Source organism: Chanos chanos, chromosome 8 (assembly GCF_902362185.1).
Source record: "Chanos chanos chromosome 8, fChaCha1.1, whole genome shotgun sequence".
Lineage (NCBI taxonomy): Eukaryota > Metazoa > Chordata > Actinopteri > Gonorynchiformes > Chanidae > Chanos > Chanos chanos.
In genome coordinates, this window is record NC_044502.1 from 35,692,121 (window position 1) to 35,717,636 (window position 25,516).

Genomic DNA, 25,516 nt, shown 5'->3' on the forward strand with positions numbered 1-25,516 from the left:
ATCCACAAAGCTACTCTGTAATGATTTACCAATCATTTGTTCCTGTTTTGTTGCAGCTGATACTAATTATATTCATCTAAAGAGATGACAAGTGCACTAACCTCTTGTGCACTAGGAAATTGCATTTCTTTTGGCTGTTATAACAAAAACAGAATTGACATGAAGGTCAGATATCCATATATATACAAATATGTCAAAAAGAGAAAAAACTCAGGGGGTGGTGTAAAAACTTTTTAAAGCATTGTATAAGCCAATGTATATAGTTGCTCACTGTATCCACTTTACATTACTATGTTTCTTTCTGCAGTTCACATGATCATAATTCACACTGTAACTCCAGATGATGCAGCTGCTAATCCCTCGCAAAGCATGTCCATGTGTTTATTATGAACTGTATGGCATTTTATTTCTATGTTTGATTAGAAAACAAAGTGAAACCAAAAACAAGGTTAAATGATATAATTTTTTGAGAATTGTCAGTAATTAATGGTGATCTGTAACATTATGATTTGTGTTAAAAGAAAATCCTGAAAAAGCATGTATTTGTATTTTTGTCCCCCCCACCTGGATTTTAAAATCACTCTAAGATAAGGAAAGAAAAGTGTAAAAGCGCCCAGATACTGATCATCTGCACAGAAACGTGACATCACCCCTTCTAAAAGGATTCCCACTTACTCCACATGTAGTAAACAAAACACAGAAAGTCTTTCCCCTCAGAAAGGCAGATGCTGGCTATGAGTAACAATCCTGCTTTAGCCATCCAGAGAAGAAATAGTGAAATAAAAATTAAAAAAAAAAAAAAAAAACTACAAACAACAAGCTGGACCATCTGCCCTCCTCCTGTTGCCTGGTGGGACTACGACAGCCCTGGGTTTAGCACTGACCACTCTGCATCCATCATTGTAAAAGAGAGACAAATGATTGGAGATTCATCATTCTGTAATCTCAGAAATGAGATTTGAGATAGGCTTAGATAATACAAACCAAAGATTACCATTGCCAACATTTACATACTTCTTTTGAAGCCGTGTGTGTGTGTGTGTGTGTGTGTGTGCATGGAGTATGAGAAGACTATGCTAGAATTAAAAATCATTAATATCATCGACTGGCATCATCTCAAAACAGAGTCTTTATGGCTGCAATTACTGTAAATGTGCGTATTGTGATGGCACTATTTTTGGACTTTATTTTCTTTTTCTTCCTCAGTTAGAAGACAAATAAAAAAGACTTAACGTATGAGCACTCTTCAGTGCAGGCTATAATCAGACACAAAAAGAAATTACTTGTCCTTGCAGAAAAAATTCAAGATACTGTGCTAACATTGGGTTTGTTGCAACACTTATAAAACTACTCTGTACTCAGAATTTCAGACATACAGTTGTGTGCAAAGGTTTTGGCATCCCTGGTTGAAGGCATGTTTCTGCAAATCTCTGAATGATCATGACATCTGAAAATTAAAGATGACATCTGTCTACAAATTTTAATAAGCAATTGCCATTTATTTTCAATTTCACATATTGAAAACAACAAACAAGCACATGTTTTGCAAAGGACTGCAAAGGTTTGGGCACCACTTGTGAAAGTCTATTTTCAATGACTCTCTAAGTGAACAGAATCTAATCTTTTTAGAGACTGAATACTTTAATAGCTAATGAATGGTAATTACACTTTAAAGTCACTTCTCCAAAAATGAACTGTTCACTGAAGAGATTCATTGAAAGATATGAAACTGACAATTTGACGTATGCACACAACTGTACTGTTAAATAACACAATACATTCTTTTCTTACTGTCTGTAAATACGCAACCGCATGTGACTGTGCTAGCGTTGAATACAGCGTTATAAAGAGGAGAATCTGAAAACGGCTCCGTCTTCCACATTGTGTTAAGTTCCAGCTGAACGTAAGGGAAGCTTTAGTTCGTCTCCGAACTGCAGTGCTTTTGCACTACAAAACGAGACGTCTTCTGTGGTAAATCACACAACTCTGCAAAGTACGAATTCTTAAAGGACACTCCTGAAAATTACCACCAATAAATATTAATTGTACGGATATAATTATAGCACAAACTTAGATCATTGCAACTAATGTTATTAGGGATGGAACATTCGAGTTCAAACGCTTTGTCGATAGCGTAGAACATCGTATTGTTGTTCATGCAAACTTTAAAATAACAAATTCAGCAATGTGGTAGCGAAAATATACACTTAAGCGTCCATCTCAGCAGCTTCCTCGGAGGTGGTTAAAAAGAAGGCAGTGGTTTGGAAACCTGATATAGCCGTTGCTGTTCACACTTTTTTGTCCTCCAGTGAAGTTTGTCTTGTTGAGGTCCAGTAGGCTACTACTGCCAAATAAATTAAGGTTATTTGGGGAGGTCTGTTCAGTTCTGAGGGGCATTCTGCGTTTGCGAGGATATGAAAAGTTGGTGGGCGCGGTGTCTGAACTTCTGATCTCCAACGCTGTATATAATAACATTCCAGCAGCTATTCGTGGTTAATATCCAAAAGGCAAAAAATGAAAAATTGCACCATTCATTTCCAATAACGTTTCCCACAACAAAGACAGCTATGGGAGTGAAAGATGCGGTGAAAGCTACTGTCAATGTCCCTATCGTCTTTGCAGCCTTGATGTCGGAAAAGGTCGGTTTCATTGCGCTTTGACAATCAGTCTCAGCTAAATGTTTTCTTCTCTTAGAATGCTGGCGGATGGTGGTAAGTGATATAACATTAATTACCATAGTTCCTCCAAGAAGTGTGAAATCGAATGCTGGAAAGAGTAAGAGAATGTTCCAAGCTTGAGATGGAAACTCAGTGGCCCCTAGCGCGTAATTGCACATTCTACTGCAAGGATTATACTCCAGTGCGATTTCCTTGCTGAACATAATTGGTGATACAGCCAAGAAGAAACTCGCCACCCAGGAAAGGACAATTAGAATTGTTGTTCTTTTTCTCGTAATCACAGACTCTTTATGCAGTGGTTTCAGTACGGCGATGCTCCTCTCGACCGTCAGAAGGAAAATTGTCGTGATGGAAACGAGAGTGCACCCAGCAAACATAGGACCGATGAAATTACAGGGGTGAAAAGTTGTATTTTTCGAGTTACGCGTTGTCCACTCTGGTATGGAACCGTTTAACATGAGTGTTACCTCTGCGTAAACAGAAAGGGGTACTACAAAAATGCCGACTGCCAAGTCTGCTACAGCCAGTGAGGCTTTTAAATAGCCCTGTGGGGTATGGAAGTGTTTAGTTCCAAAAACCACGGCCAAAGTTACCGAATTTCCAAACAGGATAGCAAAGATCAATAAAACCATGAAGACTACCATCAGTATCTTATTTGTAAGGGTACAACAACACACGGTGCAGGTTGTCGACTCGGATTCACCCAGCATCCTTGTGCAGCAGCGTGAAAACCCACCTTGAGCTGTCAAACGTGCAAATATATATTTTTCCTCAGCATGTTAAGAAGACGTGAAAACCATATTATAACGGCGCAAATACACAAAACTCGTGCTCTGTACAAGAATGTTTAAGTCTACAAGAGATTTAAAAAAAATGCTAGACAGTGCAGATACAACCGCTCGTTTAATCTGGGGTATTAAGTGGGCTGTGAGCGAGATTACACATACATATTCCAAAAGGGAACCAATAGCAAGGTATTCACCCTTCCAAAAAGAACATTTATGATCATAAGAATTAGATCCGGCAAGAGCCTTGTAGTCAACTTCGCCATACCTTGGAATGACTTTCTATTCATCCAACTTGAAAATCCCGGGCTCTCATTCCCTTATAGCAGTGGCAGACGTGAATCAAACAAGAGAATGCAGTGGCAGGTGTTTGATCGTGAGCTGAACAAACAAGGTTCTAACAACGTAGCCTTGAGGAAATTCTTGGGGTTTTTTTCAAGTTTGATTCATAATCTTCAGATTCGGTAATCATGACCTGAAATAACAAGCTGAAGTCCACAGTGAGCTGTACCACAACCCGGATCCTGCAGTAGGGATTGCACGCGCTCTTAAAATGCGTTTGGCACGATCAGAGCGCCAAACAGGGAATGATGCCAGTCTGACGTGTACACTCACAATCAGCGACCACGCGTTACGGTTCATGTTTCTGTATTTCTCACACAAATTTAATGACAAGCACGGTTCGTGCACCCTTGTTATACGATGCCAATCGATAAAGAACATTGTAGCAAGGATTCAAGGAGAAGATGACCATTTAAGGAAAGAGCATACCGAGAACGAAGACTGACAAAGGAGAAAAGGTTGAGCTGAAATGAACACATTCAGCTATAAGGGCTTTTTGGCCTCTTATATAGTTTGATTTTGCCATACTTCACTACATGAAACGTAAGACTTGCAGATCTAAGCCCGTGTGATTTAGCTAACGACCGATGATATACTCCATGGATACGTCAAAAACAAGTTGTTTTATGGATGCACTTTCGTTGTGAATTTCCTGTACTTTATTTAAGTTAAATCTAGGAGCACATCTTTACCTAAATGTCAAGATTTGACACCTGGGGGCGGTAGCGAGTTACTTCGTGAGAACCAATAGTTCAGTGATCTAAACAAATAGGCGTGCTTAATTTCTCACATCTTAGTGACGATTAAACGTCCATCTGCATTCAGTAGATGGCATTTCTTCTGTCAACCATAGTTACTCTCATAAGACATTTACACCACCTACGACAAATGGCAAATTTCTTTTCTAAGCTTCAGCTATAGCCTACCCACATAGCTTTGAAGTGGCTAACACGGGCAAAAAGGGTTATGGAAGCAAGTAAATGTCAAGGCAGTAAGCGTTAGACAAGAGAACACCTGAAAGACCTGAGAGAGGAGACATATATCATAATACAATCCTGTTGACTGCTAACTTTTCAGAGAGAGAGAGGGCAAAAATGATGAGAGACTTTTATTGTTTGTTTTTTTTTAAACTTTTGTTGTTTCACGTGTCACTTTACTCCTGTGTAGATGCTATACTGCATATAGGTATTGTTTATACCACTGAAGAATTAAAACAAAATATTAGTGTAGCAGAAACAAAGAAATGAGAGACAGAGGGTAAGCTGTGCTCAAGCAAGGTCTTTTGTATACTTAAGTTTCCTTATTGTGACACCAGCCCTTACAGAAATGTAAACAATCCATCTATCATGTATATATCCAATTATGTTGGAGAGGGAGTAAAGCCAAACATTGCTGATGAATGAGTGAGTACGAAAAAGCAATATATTGCAGAACAAAGCATGGACATAAATCTATCACGGACCTCCAATTTTTGTTACAAGGGATATTAACTTCAAAAGGCCATAAAGTATTAGTCAAGGACAACAGAAAGGAAGTTGCAGTGTGAAATCTCTCCTTGCCTCTAGGTAGGTCTAATGGTGGATATAATTAAAGGTGCTAGACTCTTTAGCCTTTTTTTAACCAGACTCATTGGCAGAGGAATGACCTCAACCCTATCCTTAAGTCACTTTTCCTCTAGAAATTGTGTATTTGTACGACAATCTAAACCAACACAGCACTTTTCCTTTCTACTTCTTTACAGGCAACAAGCAAAGTGCAGTTTCCCCATGTATCAACTCTTGCACCATTACTAATTTTGAACTGCAAAATTCTCTTGCAACTGTTTACAGCGTCTCATGTTCACCTAGATCGACAGATTATTTAAAAATTGGTCTCAGTACTCTTCACCATTGGAAGTACTAGAGAGGCACTTCAGGAAGGAGACATGATCCTCTTCGCTATTAGGTGGAGAAGAAAGTCAGGTGTTAAGGCGGGGAAGTGTTATTGTTAACCAGACTGAAACAAATCTTGGAATTTAGAGTAGTGTTTTCAAATAAGCTTACATATTTATTAAATTATGAACCAGTTTGGGCGCAAACCATACTCAAAAATGAAATGGATGAATTTCAGTTCACCATTCAAAACCTTCAAAAGTATCATTCTAACCAATAATGACGAAAATAACACGCAGTATCCTACAACACTTATAACTGCTCATCGATACTAAGCTACTTTTCAATCAACAAGTGAAGGCCTTCCTGATTCAAGTTGTTATTCAGGTTCCACAGCTAGCTTATCCTAAGTAATATTCCATATCCCACAAATGACGTTTGAAAACAGTTTTGACGAGATAAAAGACCATCCAAGTATGAAGGCACTTACATATTTCACAAGTTCAAAAATATCTCCTTAAAATGACTGGCCGACGGTCGTTTTCATATTTCGTACTTTATTTGAAGAAACACGAGGCCAGCTGTTAATCAGTTTTCTCTCCCAGCCCATATTCTCGTGTCCCTGGGCTGAGTCTAGCAACAAACGTAGTGACGCCTATAATCCCGCTTGTGCACGGAGCCATATTGTTATGGCTTGTTGTCTTGCAAAGTACTGAAGTTGTGAGGGGACTACTGCCGACTTTTCTAACTTCCTTCACTTAAAGGAGCATAAAAGAGGCACTACGAAATCATTAACAGAGGTGAACGTTTTGGGGTAAGTTTGTAGCTGAGGTTACAAAGTATCAAAATAAAGCTAGCCAGTCAAATTAACATCGGAATATGTCGGTTAGCTAAATGATCATAGCTTGCCAGCTTTCTTGACAGTTCATAACAGTAAATTATTCGTTAAATGTGTTGTATTAATTTATATAGTATGTCAGTAGCAAGGTAGGCGGTGGTCTACCTTCAGACTGTTATGAACAGATTTGGCCGCAGAAGTTTGCTAGCCGCAAATATAAACCACAAACCTAGTGATATACCTGGTTGGCCGCACGTTATGGGTTTACATTACTAAAGCTTAAAACAAGGCCAATATGTCAGTATAACAAAATAAATCTTGAAGAACGATCACTGGCAACATTTTGAGAACTGTTGTTTAACATTAGCAAATCGATGTCAAGCTAGTTTGTGGGCTGTAGGTTTTACCCAGTACGTAACCGTGCTTGCTAACTTCAGCCAAGTTCCCATTTCTTACTGAGCTTTATTTCAGACGAATTTTAGTCGTTTAAAGTCATTTGCACGCAGCTCCATAGATATTAACGATAGATCTGGTGTCACTTCTCTGAAAATATGTAAACTGTTGCTGATACTTTCTACACTGTCCATCAGTCTAACAACAAATAAATTATTGAGATGCCTTACGCACTCAGCTGTGACAGGTCGATGTTAGCACTTTAGCTAGCTGGTTCGGTTAGTTATCTAAATGCTAAGTGGCTAGAGTTGCAAATTTCAGCTACAGGTTCTGTACATTTCCCGAACGTTGACCAACGCGGCGGACCTCACTGTTAATTAATTTTATTAATAGAATGCTATTTTATTTTAGCTCTTTGTAGTCCTCGACAACCAGCCAATTAAGTTCAAGTAAGTTCTTTAAAATCTTGCTCTAGCCCCTGTGTAACGCAAGCCCACACTTTACTACTTAAAACTAAAGCTATAAGAGTAAAGACAAGGAATGGCACCAGCATTGTTTACATGCATTTTAAACTGGACAAAATACCCGTTTCCCTTAAAATTTAATTTTTACGGCCGATGTCAGGGCTATTCCAATGCATTTCTCCGATCAATATTTCAAAGTAAGGTGAGGTAAAATATATTCTAGCTCTTCAGCGCTTGCCTCTTGGGAGCTTGTATATTTTATATTTCAGAGTGGAACTTAAAAATGGAGAAATTCTTTGAATCCATCAGGGGTTGCAATTTACTGTGATTGCGCGCGCAGGATAATGTGCGATAGCAGGATAAATTGTACTAAGCAATAGTACTCATTGCTTAATGCAGTGGTTAGATTTCGTGAGGTTGTGAATGCATTTGTGAGGTCCGAGTGTCTCAGATTAACGGAGCATTTGGTTTTCTTGCACATCTATAAAAATGCTACTAATGGGTGTGTTTTTTTTTCACGTAGTACAACTGTTTCACTTCTGCATTCATTCATCGTGACTGAACATGATGGCGCTTAATCTTATTTTTGTCCTTCTACCATCGTATTGATGATGTAGATTCAGTGCTCGTTTCTGTATTTCAATTCAGCATAAAATATGTAGATGCTCTTTGTAGAAATAATAAATGTTTGAGGATGAAGTGCAGTATTCTGTTTGGTAGTTTGAGCTTTTCTGCATGTTGTTCATGTGAAAACACCTGGCTAAAAAGGGGATTTGTTGAATGTTTGAGTGGATTGGTTCTGATGAGGAGAACAGATGTAGTTATTCTGCATTCCTTCAAGAAACCCTGATCCCTCTCTTTGGGTCTTTATCGAGTGCTACCGAAAAACACGTGGAATGTATGTAATATTATGTCACAAGTAGCAGTTTAATTATATTACATTGTGTAGCTGGTTTGAACTTCGTGTATGAATGTGGAGGAGGCTGAAAAGTTTTATTTGTCAGCTTTTGTGTCTTGACCATCACAGTAATGTAGACTTGTTGTAACTGTCCAGGACACAAGACAACAATAACAATGCAGAGACTGTTTATGCAGCACTTCCTTGCTTATTTGTTTTAGAATGGAATAAATTGCAAACTCAGTAGTTAAAGAAACAGTACTGGCATGGAAGGTTGGCAAAATGGGTCTGTGCCCCTTTTTTTTGTAGGGAGTGATTGATTTCAAACAGAGCTACTCTTTTACTCCAAAAGTTGTGTTGTCAGAGAGGAATCATGTTCGTTAGTATTAACTCGTTGAGAATGTTGTTTAGCCTGGAAAGTAGGTAGACACAATCATACCCATCTACTGTACAGTGGCACACTGGTATACTGTCAGTCAAGATGAGGTGGGTTGTCCACAAAGCAGGATTTCACAGGTGGCCCGATCACGTGAGCCAAATGTCTGAACTGTTCAGTAGTAGAACTAAGGAGCTTTACTGTCAAGTAGTCTTGGCTTTTTGGTTAAGTTAATTGAGAAATTCTGCTTTATGGAATTCCCATGTGGTGAACAGAAATACGTAAACAAAATACATCTTCTATTAGACTTTTTTAAAGTGAGGGAATCAAGATTAATGCTTGTTTTTCTGGGATTTCTGGATTACATAACAGAAATGTATGTTGGTTACACTTTTGACAGACATGCACCAACACTGTCATTGGTATTGGACCAATGCAGCACGGTTAACAGTAAGCACCTGCACTTGGTACTCGCAAGCTGCAATTTTGAGTGTGCTGACATGTAATGATGTAGCATGTAAATTTGCTGTTAAACTAACAACTTATCATTAGTAACACAGTAGTAACACAGCTGTAAAATTTAAGTCATGTCAGCTAATTTGATAAAGCTTGAACACAACGAAAGTAAAACTGTTGAATGTAATATTTGTAACATGACCCTTTCAAGGAGAGGCGCAAATACAAAGGACTGAGACACAAGCAATTTGATAAAACATCTAAAGCAGGCCTTCTCAGTTGGTGGCCAGCAGGCCAAATCTGGCCCAAACATGCTCTCCAGTGGCCCGGAAGTGATTGCAGTCAAATTTAACAGTATACAGCAGTTAGTTTTGGTTGACTAATTTCATTAGTAAATTTTCATTAGGATAAGAAGCATTGATAGAGTGACGATATGCAGTACAGCAGCACTGGGACATTTTACCATGTACATCACTCCGCTTTACAACACTGCAAACATCGTGATATCTGCACAGTCAATTAAGTAAATGTAAATAGGCTGCCAAAAATTTCTGCCCAACAAACAAGGCCTGGTTTTGAAATCTGGCCCATTTGAATTTGTATTTGAATAGCCCTGATCTAAAGAATCATCATCCTCAGGAGCACAAGACGGTTGTTGACGAGCAAGGCTGTTAACAAGAGAAGAGACAAACATAAATATGAGTGAGCAGAAATGCTTCTCTCAATCAAGAAATCACCTTAGGCTTACCAAGCCAAGCTGGAAGGTTCCTACATGTATTGTGAGTTAGCCAGACTGTTTGTTACTGGCTCCCAGCTTTGTGGAGATGACATTTAAACATTTTGTTGCATGTCATTTTGGAGAGAGCAACGCATAGCTAGTCAGCGTAGGATAGTGCCATGGTAACGATGGGCGTTTCTCAATTCAGATAATGCAACAGATGGACTTGCGTTCCTGAGAAGAACCTTCTTGCCAAATTACTTTACAAGAACAAACTCGCAAGAACGAACATGGGAACAGTGAGTGCACCTTTGGGTGTTTGAGATGTGTTGTGTATTGTTGTGTGCTATTGCACAATACTCTGAGCCCAACTGACGTCACTAGCAATAAATTAGCATTTAGTAGCCTACAAGCTGAAGTTAACCTAAATGTTATACAGTGAGGACTCTGGTCTCCTCAACAGTCTTTACGCTAATTTGTTTTTATTCGGATGATAGGCAAAATGTAGTATAGTTAAGGCTATTGCTTCCCCATGTTGCTTGATATGATATTTAAAGAAGAGTGTTGTCAGCTATAATGATGAAAATCCACCCCAAGTTGTCTTCACTGTTAGCCAATGCTAATTTAGTTAAGTGTACCATGGGAGGTTATTTTGATGTAGTCAGAGCCTCCTGACAGAAGTCAGAACAAACTTGGTAATAGGTGTTGCTTGTACAAAGTGACCAAATATTTGACAACTTTATCGTCCATTTCTCACCATTTTTATTCAGAAACAGATTTAGGGTGCACCATTCAGTTAAAATAATAAAACTAAAATGGGTTTACCATGCCATTGCCATGATGTCAAAATGACTGATGGGACTTTCAGTTTGTTCTCATTGGCAAGTCACCAACCGAAGCATATTTGGGTGGATCAAGTACACATCCTTTCTCGATCATTGGAATTGAACTTGGGCACTGGAATGTGGTGAGTTTATCATTTTGTAACTGCTGATATGCCTACAATGTAGAAAGCAGACCATAATACATCCCCCTGTGGAATCCCACTGAAGGTAATAATGATGTCCAGCCATTGATATTTCTGCAGTCCTGTGAAAAGTCTGTGCTGATACAGGACTGTTAGACTAACCAAGGCCAGTACTTCCTCCTTCTCATGAAAGGAAATTGTAATGTAAAAATTGTGTTGACATAAGCAGCGTGCATTTAATGACGGCACAACGCACTTTGTGCAGAAATACACTGTGTCAGCAAGAGCTAACTAGGGCTGCCCCCAGTAGTCGACCGAACCGTTAGTCGATGACAAGAGTCATAGTCGACCAAGTTTTCATTGGTCAATTAGTTGCAGAATAAAAAAAAAACTTCAAACCCCTGCGCCTTGTCATGAAAAAGTTATTAGACTATATCGGGCAGGAGTGTGGGATAATTTTGAGCCTGTAAAGGATGACCCCAAGGAGATTCACCTATCTTTTGTTGACCTCAAACATGACTTATCATCTGAAACATGTAAGTAGCCTAACGTTATTGTTCCATCATGCTAAATAATTAATGGCCTAATTGTGTGACGGCCTGGGAGAACCCGTTGGATGTCGCTGCCACTCAGATACTTCAATCCCTGTACTTTACCATGGTGTATACAGTGTTTACGAGAAGAAATGGGATATTGTCCATTTTTAAGCGTTTGTGTACATTAGGTTATTACAAAAGTGAGGTGGCCAGCTGCTCGCTAACAGAACTTAACGTTCTGGCATCCAGCCAGCCGGGCCGGGAGCTGTTCTTGCTAGAGTTGCGATGGCTACAACACTGATAAAATTACATCAATTGCACTGAATCTGTAACAGAATAGTTAGCTAGCATGCAGAGCAGTAGTAGAAGTCTGTTACTTAATACACACCAGCTTTGGTGATTTTTTTCATTTTGTGGTGCACACGAAACAAAGATGTTTGATTACTTTGGCTATAAGTTGTGTGATGTTATACTGTGTCGAAATAACAAAAAGTTCAGTCTCCTCGCCGGTTGCTCCGACACATTCAGAATCATTACCACTTTTGCCGTTAGCATTGTCTTTAACAGGCGGCTCGCTTTGTGCGTGCGCGCTTGTAAAATTTTTATTTTAATGGCTCGTTATTACGTTTTTTTATTTCTTCGTGATGTAGCACAGCGTTAACAATGTTACTTATAACATTCTGTCTCAGCCCTGAAACTTAAATCATTTTCTGATGCCCCAAAAAATATATGTTTAAATAATTAAATCAGTATCATAAACGTGTAATGACTAATTGACTAGCAGTCGTTAGTTCAAGCTATTAGTCGACTAGTCATTACATGTTTATGATATTGATTTAATTATTTCAGGGCTGAGAAAATCTTTGGTTAGGGGCAGCCCTAGAGCTAACGGTCATTAGAGATATCGTCCCAACTGAAGTGTTCATTTATCTGTAAGAAGCTTTATTTTACAATTCACAATGTTGACGGAAAGGGCAAATCTCAAGACAATTTATGTTTTCAGCTGTGGAGACCATAATATATGTTCAGAAGCAAACAGTGTGATTTGTGCTGAGGAATTTCCCTAATCTGCTACTAAACAGCCACAAAGGTAAGGCTCCAGACATGACCTGTTAGGTGTGTGGTGCCTTGTTGCTTGTTGTTTTCCTGAATATTTTCAGCTACTTTGAGTTGGACTTGGCATTGCAAAGGCTTGATGCTTACTGTTTTCCCAAGGAGCACATGTGCTCCTATGTTGTAAAATTTAGGAACGCATAAAGAACTTTAGGGGCGCAATGAAAATTTATCAGATAATGTGTTTTTCCTTAATAAAGGGATACGAGGGTACATTTGCAAGCAAAATGATTAAATTTATTTAAATACAAAAAGTACACTACATATTTAATTATTTCTGCTTCAAACTGTATTTATTTAATAATTATGCAATTATATATATTATACATACTTCAAACTGCTTTAAACTGTATAAGCACTATGAATAATATGAACACCTCTATAGTAGACACAAAGGATATCACTGGACCAGCAGCTTTTGTAAACAGGTTGTCTGGCCCACTTTGAGCTCAGCCAGCGGTCCACAGCAGGACTGGGATCAAATTGCTCCACTGAAGGCCCCTCCAAACTGATCCGCGTCAAGTCTTCAGTTGTGGACATTCCGACGCAGCTTCTTGTTAAATTCTTGATGTGGTTTTGGGCATCTCCTCCGTCTCCTCCTCGGTGTCAACTGTTTCAGTCAAAACTTCTGAAACTTCGATTTCTGTTACACTCTGTCTTTTGAAATGATGGCTAATAGGCCTCATACTTTGCGTATGTTGCTAGCTAACTTGACCTATCTAGTTAGCTCACTGCGTGTTTGCTCTTGAGGGTTTTTTGGGGGGAGAGGGTTGTAGAAAAGTGGTGTCGGGAGGGCCCTTTGTAGATCACATGATTTTTTCAACGGACAACATTGATTTCAGCTTTGGCAATGACTGCATCATCAACATTGTTGTGTTATCAACGTTTTTGTTGCAAAAGTAGAGGCTGCTTGGGCTGAATTTTCTAATACTTTTTATTCACACTCGTGCTCTATACATTTTATAGTTCGCACACATCTATTTTTGGTTGAAAACGTGAGTGAAACGCTCGCACTGTCGAGCCCTGCATTGTGTTTCTGAAATGTTGGCCTAATGGAACCCAATCCATGTTAAGAAAAACTTCAGGTCACTTTGAGACACTGCCTAGAGTAGAATAATTAGCAAGGGTGCTGACACTGTTCTGCCATCAGTCAGATGGGGCGGATTTGAGTTTCGCAAACTACCTTCAAATGAAACTATAACTAAATTGGAAAACCTCAGACATTTAGACATTTCCAGCTATTAAAAAACTCCAAACTTCTGAAAAGTGAACAGAACTTGAACAGTGTAATGGAAACATTTTTATTCTGTGCCGTGTGATTATATCAAGTCCTAGAGTTTTCCCAGAAAACTTTTTTAGACCAATCAAAATGCATTGAGCATTGACAGACTTTTTCCAAAAGTTGAAACTCCAAGCCCTTGTTTCTTGAATGTTATTGAACTTGCTTTAGTGCTGTTTTTGACAGATAAAAAATTGACTCTCTTCAGAATCTACATTGCTGTTTCAGTCATATGATTTACAGTATATGCAGGATTTGCTGGATCAATCAGACTGTTAGTTGCTAGGCTCTGTTTGTTAACTATTAGCCAGTTTATGATCTGATTACATGTTAGCAGGTCTAGATTTCCTCCATTAAATAGGTACTTCAGGCACTGTTACTGATATCATTAGACAAAATTTAAAAAAATGGGAAACAAGCTACCATGACTAGACATATTCCTACATAACTAGGCTTTAGCCTAGTTTTTGTGTATTGACAGCATGTTGTTGGAAGTCAACAGTGTCATCAGGATAACGGCACAATAAAACTGCTGTTTAATTGTCTTTTTAGGATAATGCGTCAGCACGTGGGCCTAGCGTGTGATGTGCTTAACTATTTAAATATGTAGGCCTATCTGTGTTCAGACTATAGGGTAATGTCTTAAGGAATCAGTGCAAAGAAAGCAATCTTAGTTGCAGTTTGTTACAAATACAGTAGAGAGGGAAAAATGTCACAGCATGCTACTGTCCATACGTCCTCCCTAATAACCACTGTAGTTTTATTGGGAAACGGTTATGCAGTGGGTCATGTAAAGGGGCATGTGACAGTCTGGGTTGATGATATACCAGCTCAGACAAGTTTTGCTTTTCAGTTTAAATTTGCTCTTCTGATTGACCTCATTACTTTGGACAAAGTTCAGTGTGGCAGTGCCTTCAGACAATGATGCACAGGGTCAGAGTTTTAAAGCACTGTGTAGGTGGAGCATGTATCAAGGGCTCTGCATTGTTGTCTCTCTTTTCTCTTTCATTTCTCACTTGCCAAGTATGTAAGCTTGCATGACTCTCCGCTTGTTGTTGAACTGGATATAATCTGTCAGTTGCAAAGTGAAACTTTTTATTCAGACCACAGGGCATGGGGTTCTGGTCTCTGGTTTAATGCACATGTTCGTAGTTCAGTGAGACATAGCCGGTTTTCTTTCTGAAGGATCTGAGAACCAAAGAAAAAAGAACAGGTGTTGTCTGACTTGACAAGTAAGGTTCCACTCAGTCAGTTTAGTTGGTTCATGTATTTCTCATATCTTTATAGCTGTTCTTGGATGTGAGTCTGTAGAGGAGTTAGGAGTGATCATGAGGCCGTAGTGTTCGTGTGTGTACGCCTTTTGACAGCACAGTAGAGCAGAGTGTGGAGGGAGTAGCATGGTATGTATGTTATGTGTTCTCAAAACTTGTGCTGCTGGGTGCAAGGTCCACGAAATCAGGTGATTGTAAAGTCACACTTTTTTTTTTTTTTTTTTTCTTTTAAATGCTAAGTGTAGATCTTATCTCTAGATCTCAGGAGGTATGATGAATCTTCTTTATGTATCGCTGGTAACTTAATGGAGATAAACAGGATGTTTGGTTCTGCTGGTTTTTTTTTTTTCTTAAAGTAGGGATTTTTCTAGTGGGTTCTGAGCTTCCTTTATTTTGACATTGTAAATATTTTGCTGACTGCTGCTTATTGAAACTGGTTTCTCTTTTGGGTAAAAGCTATCTTAATATCAAGACCAGAATAAGACAGAATTGCTTCCTTTTTGCTGTAGGAGGTCACAGTGGAGTCCATTTTTCTATTTTTACTCGCTATCTTCACCCGAGAAACAATATAAGTAGTTCCTGCCTGATTTTCATTTCCCACACATATACATGCATCAATGACTTTCTGGTTTCCATTATTTCAGGCAATGTCAAGAAAGTTAATGTTAAAAACACTTGTAATAATTTTACTACCATAAAAGTGGTACAGTAACTGCCCAGCGATTATTGTTATTATTTGTCTCCAAGCGTTCCACTGAGGCTTAATTGGATTACTTTACTTTGAAGAATAAAAGTGAACTAATTAGCAGTCACATGACGGCATAATACGAGCTCACTGGAAAGCTGTTTGTAATTTTCCTTTGATAAATGTCTGAGTGCAGATTTTTGTTTTGGAGTTTTCTGATGTACTCACTTTTTAAAACCAAACTTGGCATTTAAAAATGTCATAACCTGAGACATTCTTATTTTGACCCCTTTTATCGTGGTACAGTGTAGCTAGATCAAGGCAGGGCTTTTACTTTCTTTGGCATTAGGTATAATACCTTCTAAGTTTGAATGTGAATCCTAGCATGCTGGATTTTACCTTTTGAATGAGGCATATGGGACGTAACAAATACTAGAATCTGGTGTGGAATGCCACCTCAGAGAGACATTGTTATCTGCTTCCCGGAGAGAGTGTCATAAAGAGCCTTTTAACCATCAGTCTTGAGAAGTGACAGTACACTCTTTCCCTTTAGACAAGTGTTTCTCTTTGTCCCTAGCTCACACCCCGTTCCATCTGAACTCATTTCAGAGCTGAAGTGCTGATATGGGGACTAATTCTCTTTGTACTGAGAGCTCTGACATTCAAAGTGAGTGACTCTCGAACCATTTAGCTCCTCTGCCCCCTCTTATTTACACTTAAAGTGGGTTCCATATGACCACACCATCATATTTATGAAGTGTAACCCGCAGTAAGCAGCAGTGGGCTGGTGCCATCAACACTGAAATTGTTTCTGCTGCGGCTCTTAATTTGTGGGCTCTGTGAGATGCAACCCTGTTGTGCACAGAGACAGAACTGACTTAATATGGCTAAAAGGGTGCTTTAAGGAAAACAGACTATCTGAAATGACTATCTGATATATCAGGCAGCATCAGATACTAGATGATGTAGAAATGGACACGCACAATTTAGTATGACAATAAACAATCTCTCACTTCACTTTTAGGCCCCAGAGTTCATCATATAATATATATAAATTTCTTCAAAATCATTCAAAACCCTGATTCAGTATTTTGTATGGTTGGTAAAGATATTGTTTCAAATATCTCTAAGGAGGAAAACCTGGATGTGAAAGTTATTTTCAGAAACACTTGAGTCCAAAGAAAGTAAAGAGAACGCCATTAAAGTTGTTCACCTTTTCAAAGAGTCAGAGACATCTTTTTTTGTGTACTCGCTGTGGGAGTCGCATCAGGCTGAGCAGTATTAATTCTCTCTGGCAGAATATCACCTGTCTGCACCACACTGGAGCCAAGGGCAGTGAGACAAACATGGAAATCAAGTCCATGAGTGTTATTAATTAATCATGGGTGTAACCTGAGCTGTCAGCTCTCTCTAAAAAAAAAAAAAAAAAAAAAAAGAAAGAAAGGAAAAAAGAAAACCTGCCTCGACTTGATCCATGAATCTGAGAGCGTAACACAGCCCATAGTACTCCACTCCAGTCCAACATCACCTCGTTGTCACATTACTGAATGCTTCCATCTCAGGCCTTGCCCAGCACGTCTTACCAGTGCAAGCAGTGTGCTCATTTGAATATTTTTAGCTGTCTCGCTTACATGAGAGTTACCACGGAAATGATAGGTCCTGACTGATGTGGCGTGCTTATGACTCTTTTTTTTTCCCCCTTCTGTCATAGTTGAGTAATGTGTGTGTGTGTGACAGAGAGAAAGAAACCTTTTAGCTTTTTAAAATTTTTCCCCCTCCTCTAACTCATGAGTCATCAAGGCTTTGGGTCAGTGGCCTGATCTTGAAGGCCCATTTTTAGCTCCTTACAGAGACAAGATCTGCCTGTCAAGTCGCTCATGTGCAGCTGCCCGCCCACTAGGAGGCCACCGAGGAGTCCGCACCTTGTGGGCAAAAGTCTGTTGTACACGTGCTCCTCCTCTCTCCACCTGTTTCATTCAAACACACACACATACAGCCTCACTCACCAAGTGATATATACCATGGCATGTGAGTGTGAAGAGTCAGGATAAGGACATTCTGAGCATGCAGTCAGCTGCTTTAATGACCAGCTGGGAGGGCAGTGCTTTAAGGGACTTTACAGCTGTCTGAAGGCGCAGTGGCTAAGCCTGTATTGTGTCAGACCCGGGACACCGAGAGGAAGAGCAGAGACATCTCGGACAGTTCTCAGATCATCTGTTCATTGCGTAGCGCATTTACTGTTAACCCTTACAGTACTTCCCTGACCGTAGTGTCCCCGCCCTCTTGCAATAAATTTTCCCTTTCACTCTGCTGAAAGTGAGAAGCAGGGAGCGGGGTCATGACAGAGGGCCTGAGAAAGGAACTTGAGATGACTTGCAAAAATACAGGAAATCCCAGCACTCCCTCTGACAAAAGTGTCTGTGAGTTCCTGAGTATGTTGATCTAAGGAGCCATGTGCCTTCTGTGTCACTGAAGAGGAATGGCAGCTATGTGGAGTTTGCAGTGACGGAGCACAGTTCAGCTCTGCACTGAGTCATATGTGATGGTCTTAATGACAGCCACTGCCACATGTCCTGCAGTGTTCCTCTACAACAGACAGAATTGAAACGACATAACTTCAGTGGGTCACTGCACCTAGCAGATGCTTCTGCATCCTTCTCTCTCTCTCTCTCTCTCTCTCTCTCTCTCTCTTTTTTTTTTTACCCTGTCTCTTATGCTTTCTGTCCAAGCATAAACCCGTTCATTCCTAATCAGCAGGCTATCCAAGTGAGTTCAGTGCATGGTTTGGTTGTTGGTCTGGGGCTTTTCAATTAGTCTCTGTTATTTATGTCTGTAGATTCCATAGGCTGCGGTAGCCTAGGGCTGACATGATGATGAGTTATCATCTTCTTTTTGTGAGTTTACATCCTTTGGCATATAAGGGACATAGACTGACACTGAATTCCTCCTATCTTGTAATGTGCCCTTGTTTTGTCTGTGGCCTTCATTGTAGTCCTTGTCTGTTTTTGCAGAACAAATAAAGAACTGATTCAGTCCACTTTCATATTCTCAGTTCCCATGTCAGGGTAAGACCACACTGGCTTGCCATGTTGCAGACCTCTTTCTCTCTCTCTCTCTTTCAACACTCAGACTGAGAGGAAAACACATGTTTATAGCAGAAGTGGAGGCTGTAGAGGCTTGAATCATTTGTGGTTTCCAAGTGATCATTATTAGCCAACCAAGCTGCCAAATTCCATTTGATAAAATGTCTTTGCACACTCCAGTGAAGCTGGAGAATTGATTAGAGAAGCTCTTGTCCCAGAGAACAGCATCGAACTCTGTCTCTTAGCAGCAGGTTGTAGACACTTTGCCAGCCTATAACCCCCCCACCCCCCAAGAAAAAAAACAAAACAAAACAAAAAAGCTACTGGCTCGTATAAAGGCAGTCCAGCTAAGGTAAAAAGTCCTGTTTAGTCATTTCCTGCCTTCACACTTTTATGAGAAGCCAAATTATGTGGGTGGATCGCAAGTAAAGAAGAAGGGTTTGTTTATATGTGCCTAAATCTAAATGCACTGCCTGTGAGCACAGTATCAATGAAATGAAAATGAAAATAAAATGAAAGAGATTTTTTCAGTAATAGTTTAGTACTGATGTCACTCCGCAGATGTCATTCACACTTTTCATTGGAGCTTTTTATTGTGTGTCGGATGATGCATTTTTTTGATGTCTTACTTTGATTCTGGTGTGTCCTTCTTTGTGGTTTCTCAGATAAAGCAAACTTAGTACTGCCTCGTCTTTTTTCTGGAGGGGGAAAAAGTGAGTCAAGTTTAAGAGTCAAGTCGCAGTGGGTGTTCCTTTCACAGTTCGTCTGCTTTTCTCACTTGCGTCTACTCTGACCCTGTCAACGCAAGCCGCTTTAGAGGCAGAAAATTGTAACATGCTTTTCACTTGACCTTTATTGATATGTTCATGTGTTCGCGGACCTTTCTAAAGCCTGTCGTGTTTGCCTCTGAGCCGTACTTACTGACTGTAAAACGCAAGTGTGTTTGTCTTTGAGCCATCCTTACTCACTGTAAAGGGCAGGTGCGTGTTGTGCAGTTCAGTGTTATTTTTGTCGTATATGGTCGCCGGTGTAGTTGTTGTTTAGCTTGCTACTCAGCATGCTCTCTACCTTTTCCATGTTTGTCGTGAGTGTCGACCTTGTCAACAGACTGTCAGTGTGATGGATTTTTATTTTCCACCGTCACCAGCTTCCAATCTTCCGCTCCTTCCTCAAGCGTCAGGCTTGTTACATCCTAACATATCTTAACTGTCCATGGTATTAGGCTAACTCCTCAGAAATGGCATGGATGAGTGCCTTAAACAGATTAACTGAAAGCTCATTGCCATGCCTGCAGTCCATCCGCAGTGGCGTCATCTCTGGCTAATTAATGCGATTAGCGCAGCACCAGGGGATGTCGAGAGCTCTGCTGTGACAAGGCCTCCGTAGACATGGAAATGTATTGCAGAGATGGAACGGGTATATCACCAATGAGTACTGTGTGGGAACTGGAGAAAGGCTGCATGAAACTATGTGGATCTTTAGCAATTATAATACCATAATGCTTGGAGAATGTAATATGAAAGTCGTTGAAACTTCCCCATTAGTACAGTAAGACAAATGTATGCATGTGTACATATACATCCACATGCGTTTTTGCAGGAGGGAGGCAGACAGATATTGCAAAGAAGTACAGATGTAGAGATTATCATCTGAAAGTGAGATGTAATCTGGAGCAGGTTGTGGTAAATGTCAATGTGCTTATTTAGAGGAGGATTTTGTTTTTTATTAAATAACTTTTTTCGACCTCTCTTCCTTGATCTGCTGAAATGTCAGAAGATTGAACACTTGATAAACATCAGCAGAGAATAGCTTACAGTAATATGGTAGTGTGTTTTAAAACCTTCAAAATGTACAGTACAACATAGCTTAGTGTAAACGTTTCCAAATGCAGTCACATCAAAAGCATGTATGGTCTTTGAAGTTTCCAGGTTCTGACAGCTGTCACAGTCTAGCCCTGTCCTTCCTCATGTGCATGCTACCTGCATATCTTCCATGTTCCTTTGCACTATATATAAAAACGTAAAACGTAGACCTGAGTAAAAAAGCAGCCTAATATCCTATGGTTCATTATTTCTTTGACAGTGTTTTGGAACGTGGAGATTGGGGGCAGTTTCTATTCAGTTAATACTCATTTTGTAGAGTTGTAGTCATGATTCTGATGTCTGTGAAGTAGGCCTGGATGATTTGGCCTATAAATAATATTGAGAGATTGTCAGGCTATGTCGCGATAGACGATATATATATATATATATATCTCGATATTTTGAGATCTCCTCTAAAGCACTTCACAAATGCTCGTTTTATTTGGTGTGGGTGGAGATGTGGACGAGCGAGTTTCACTTTCTTCATTTTGTAGTGGGTGGCATTTCAGATGGTGAAACAAATTTGTGGTACTGCTACCTTTTTGGCAATGGTTTCGCTGCATATTTTGCAGCTAACCATTGTTTGTTCAACATCTTCCTTGCAATACCTAAACCACTGCCAGACGATGGATCCAGTGCCGTTTCTTTTCGGAACCAATTTGTCCACCTCCATCTTCTATTACTGTTTCCGAACTCAACAGGTATAAAGACGCCTTGGTGCTTCACTTCTTTTGCTCTCTTCAGGCTCTTTCCCTGTTCCCTCCAGATGCAAAAACATGTCTCACCTATATACGTCACACACACTCGCCCCAAGAGAGTGGTCTGTATGGACGAGTGAGTGTGTGTGACACATGTATGTGAGTTTTTTTTCTTTTTGTGTTTGTGAGAGAGAGAGAGCCATAGGAGAGAGCAAGAGAAGCAAAATGCCAAAGCGAGTTTTGTGCAGGCGGCTTACAAAAAAATTATATGACAGTTTGTACTTGATGTTCGTGATATAGTCATTTACTACATCCCACGTAGAACAAGCCGCGACACATTGAATATATTCGAAATATCGCCCACCCCTACTGTGAAGTTAAACTAAGTGTGTTGGGGCATCATATTGATTATGCTGTAAGGCATTCTGTCAGTCCAAGACTGGGATACTGTTGAGCATGACTGACTACATCAGGTTTTCAGAAGTTGCTTGTGAAGTGCTCTATGAATCACCTGAAGGCTACAGATGCAGAGTATCCTCATTCACATTGCAGATGCATATGCTGCATTATTACTATGATGCCTGTAGCACCGCCTTTAAGTGAGTTGTAGTTTATTATTAGTAAAAAATCAACGTCAAATTTTGAATCATCTTCACCGGTCTTGGGACTTGAACACAGGATATACTATCTGTATCCTGTTGCTCTGCGCTTCACAATATATCCTGTCTCTGGTCAACCACAGCACCCTTTTTATTACGCTTTTAAAGGGCTGTCTCGCATCATGTCCGTGCTGTACCTGCTTTAGAGAGCATAAGTGAGAGCTAAAAGGGAGGAGCTTCTCTTTAGAGATCTCAAACAGTAAGATGGTAGGATGTACCATTAAAGCTAAGGTAATTATGTTAGTTTTACTTTCTTGTTTCTCAGTGCATCGTTTCCCAAACTATGGGCCGACGAGGAAACTGCCGGTCCACAGAGCCCTGCCACTGCACCAGTCAAATTATGCTCTGTGATTCTGTCACTCGCCAGGTGAAAATAGCAACATTTTATTCAAGATTCTAGAATGTTAAGCAAGTTCTTGTTATCGGGAACACTTAACATTGTAGAATCTTGAATAAAATGTCACTATTTTCAAAGCAGGAAGTTCAGTCAAGCGAGTTTTGACCTGGCAGTTTCTTCAGCGCCGGTCTGCAGCCCACAGTTTGAGAAATCTTTTTTTTTTTTTTTATTGAAGTGATTTGTTTTTAATCTGTGAACTAATGCTGATTGTAGAGCTCAGTAAACCTCTAATATAATTCATTTCCTCTCTCCTGTTTGTTGTTTTTTCAGGTGAGGGAAAATGGTGGACCGTTTGGCGAACAGCGAGGCCAACTCCAAGCGCATTGCAGTAGTGGAAAGCTGCTTTGGTACAGCCGGCCAGCCGCTGGCCATCCCAGGCCGAGTTCTCATTGGTGAAGGCGTTCTCACCAAGCTATGCCGCAAAAAGCCTAAAGCACGCCAGTTCTTCCTCTTCAACGACATCCTGGTCTACGGCAACATTGTCATCCAGAAGAAGAAATACAACAAACAGCACATCATTCCCCTGGAGAGCGTCACTATAGACACAGTGGCCGATGAGGGGGACCTACGTAACGGCTGGCTAATCAAAACTCCCACCAAGTCTTTTGCCGTGTATGCTGCCACCGCAACCGAGAAGTCGGAATGGATGAATCACATCAACAAGTGCGTGTCAGACCTGCTCGAGAAGAGCGGCAAATCTCCCACAGGGGAGCACGCCGCCGTCTGGGTACCTGACTCGGAAGCTTCCGTCTGCATGCGTTGCCAGAAGGTCAAGTTCACTCCCGTCAGCAGACGTCACCACTGCAGAAAATGCGGCTTCGTCGTGTGCGGCCCTTGCTCGGAGAAGAAGTTCCTCCTGCCCAGCCAGTCGTCCAAACCCGTGCGCGTGTGCGAGTTCTGTTACGAGCAGCTGTCGTCGGGGAGCAGCCTACCGCCTCGCTCCAACTCCTACAGCAGCACCTGCTCCAAGTACAACAGTAACCTATCCGATGATGACGATGATGACGACAGCAGTGACTGAGCCCAGAACAGCCTGCTGGATCACTCTTAGGAATATTAACATTCTCCTGACTCTTCCCTTCATGTTTTAATCTCCCCAATCCTCCAGGGCTCCAATTTAGAAAAGGTCTCATCATCTTTTTACATTGATTTGTTTTCATTTTCATGGCAGCAAATCTCTTGAAGTAACGTTCTGCTCTGATAGACTTGCCCTGTGTCAAGTCTGCCACAGCCGGAGCACATGTGGAGTGAGATGGGAAGTGTTCCTATGTTAAGCTGAACACTACTTGCTGACACATTTTCCCCTTTTGCGATTGCTTTTTTTTTTTTTTTTTTGGCTCATCTTGTTTTGAGAACTTCACTACGAGATAAAAACACGGAGGCATTACAAGGCTGTGCCCAGCAAAAGTTTCTTTGCTAATTTCAAACTCCGATGTTAGCTGCTTTTTGTGGTGTCTTTTGTCTTTCTGCTCAGTTTGAAAACCATTTTCTCATTTTGATTCTGCCAATGCAACCTTAAGTGACATGACACTGTTGATTCTGCACGGATTAGAATGTCAGCAGTTTTCATGCAGATGTTGCATGTTCACTGTTAATCTTTCAGGTAAAACCTAATGGTGTATTTTCATCTAGGTTTGAAATGGCTTCAGTATTTTTCTGTCCTATGTTCTGGTTTTATGCCAGAGTATGCTTTCGAATGCCCTGAAACCTGCTCAGTAACAAACCACTAAGAAAAGTATGCATATTTTGAATGGTGTATTTTTAGTTGTTCACCTTTGTTGTTGTTGTTGTTGTTGTTGCTAGTGACAAATCAGTAGACATGCTTTCTGCATTGTAAGGTTAAGTTGTTTATGATGTGAAACATAGATAGTGGATCCCAAAATGTAACCTTGTCAAGGCCTTAGATGCCACAGTGCCTTTTGAAATGCTTACTATTGGAGGATGAAAAAGCAGCACGGTTACTGTTTGAAAGTACAGATGCCATTTCATAATGGAGCAGTGACGGAGGATGACAGGAAAGGATCACAACTGGAACAGAACCTCATTGTTTCCATCGTGTCTGCCGTTATTCTGATTTGAAGTGAGGGACTCTCCACGTGTCTGTGCGCTCATTAGGAAACTATTTTTATGACAGATATTTGTTCACAGAAAATTGCATTTAAAATGGAAACTCTAGAGTAAGTTTAATATGAAAATAGATTGTTGTGCTGGACTCAGTGAAATGGCTTGTGCACGGTCGGTGCAGTGAGATTATTTTTGGGTTGTCCACTGTCTATGAATGAAATCCATGTAAGATACTGTCATATTGATCTCTGAAGTATGGACTCTGTCGAGTCCGTCTCATCCCCGCACAGTGAAAGCTCTGAGGGTGACCTGAGCCTCTACTCAACTCTATGGCCGGACAGGTGAACTTCACTAACCCCTGAGGAACAGTCCCTGCCCCCTCTGATCTTTCCTGTATGTGCTGGGAGGAGGGGTGTGGTTGCGTTACTATGGCTGCATGGGTGACCACGCTGGTCATTCCCGATTGTCTCAGAACAGGAATCGAGACATGTAGCACAGCATATTTGAGGAAGCAGAGGTGAAAACTCCTCACAGCCACCTTTTGTTTTACATTTGAATCACAGATTAAATAAGCGCACTAACACTTGCAGAATTTCCATATAAATCTCAGTTTGACAGAACTGTTTTAGCCTTACCTGATAATACAGCCATACTGTACTGTGTTTTTGCTGATCTGATTGCAGTGATTCAGAAAGGTCATGTCTCAAGCTGTTTATTACTCAAATTTTGTTTCCAGTCTTGCATATTTTTTTTAAAGCAAGGACATTGATATAATGTGTATACTTGATCTCTTGTGAAGGTTATGCGTGTGTTTGTCAGATTAATGGAACTGACAGTGAAAAGGGATATATGTTTTTAAACCTGACTCCTCTGCACAAGAGTAGACTCTTCAATCTGTTTGACTAACATGCAATAAGAAGGTGCACCTAAAAAACAGGTGTTGTGTAACAGAGTCACACAGGAGATACGGGTGGCTGAAATTCTTTACAGATTATATGTGATTATGAAACGGGGGTATAAAATGACCGTACTTGATCTCATAACGAAAGTAATAATCTAATCTTTTCAGATGTGTACTTTTGG

At 40.2% G+C, this 25,516-nt stretch overlaps 2 protein-coding genes across 2 annotated transcripts; one reads left to right on the plus strand and one right to left on the minus strand.

The window, feature by feature from the left end:
- Positions 1-2,380: 2,380 nt before the first annotated feature.
- On the minus strand, positions 2,381-3,388 carry LOC115819644 (beta-2 adrenergic receptor). The gene has a single exon (XM_030783147.1). It carries the CDS (start codon positions 3,386-3,388, stop codon positions 2,381-2,383), a length of 1,008 nt encoding a protein of 335 aa, XP_030639007.1.
- A 2,980-nt stretch (positions 3,389-6,368) lies between these two features.
- Positions 6,369-23,684, plus strand: plekhf2 (pleckstrin homology domain containing, family F (with FYVE domain) member 2). The gene is made up of 2 exons (XM_030782471.1): positions 6,369-6,490; positions 22,640-23,684. Exon 2 carries the CDS (start codon positions 22,650-22,652, stop codon positions 23,388-23,390), a length of 741 nt encoding a protein of 246 aa, XP_030638331.1. The 5' UTR covers positions 6,369-6,490; positions 22,640-22,649; the 3' UTR covers positions 23,391-23,684.
- Positions 23,685-25,516: the final 1,832 nt, after the last annotated feature.

Coding starts and splice junctions, on each gene's coding strand:
- plekhf2 (XM_030782471.1), top strand. CDS start 22,650: ATGGTGGACCGTTTGGCGAACAGCGAGGCCAACTCCAAGCGCATTGCA.
- LOC115819644 (XM_030783147.1), bottom strand. CDS start 3,388: ATGCTGGGTGAATCCGAGTCGACAACCTGCACCGTGTGTTGTTGTACC.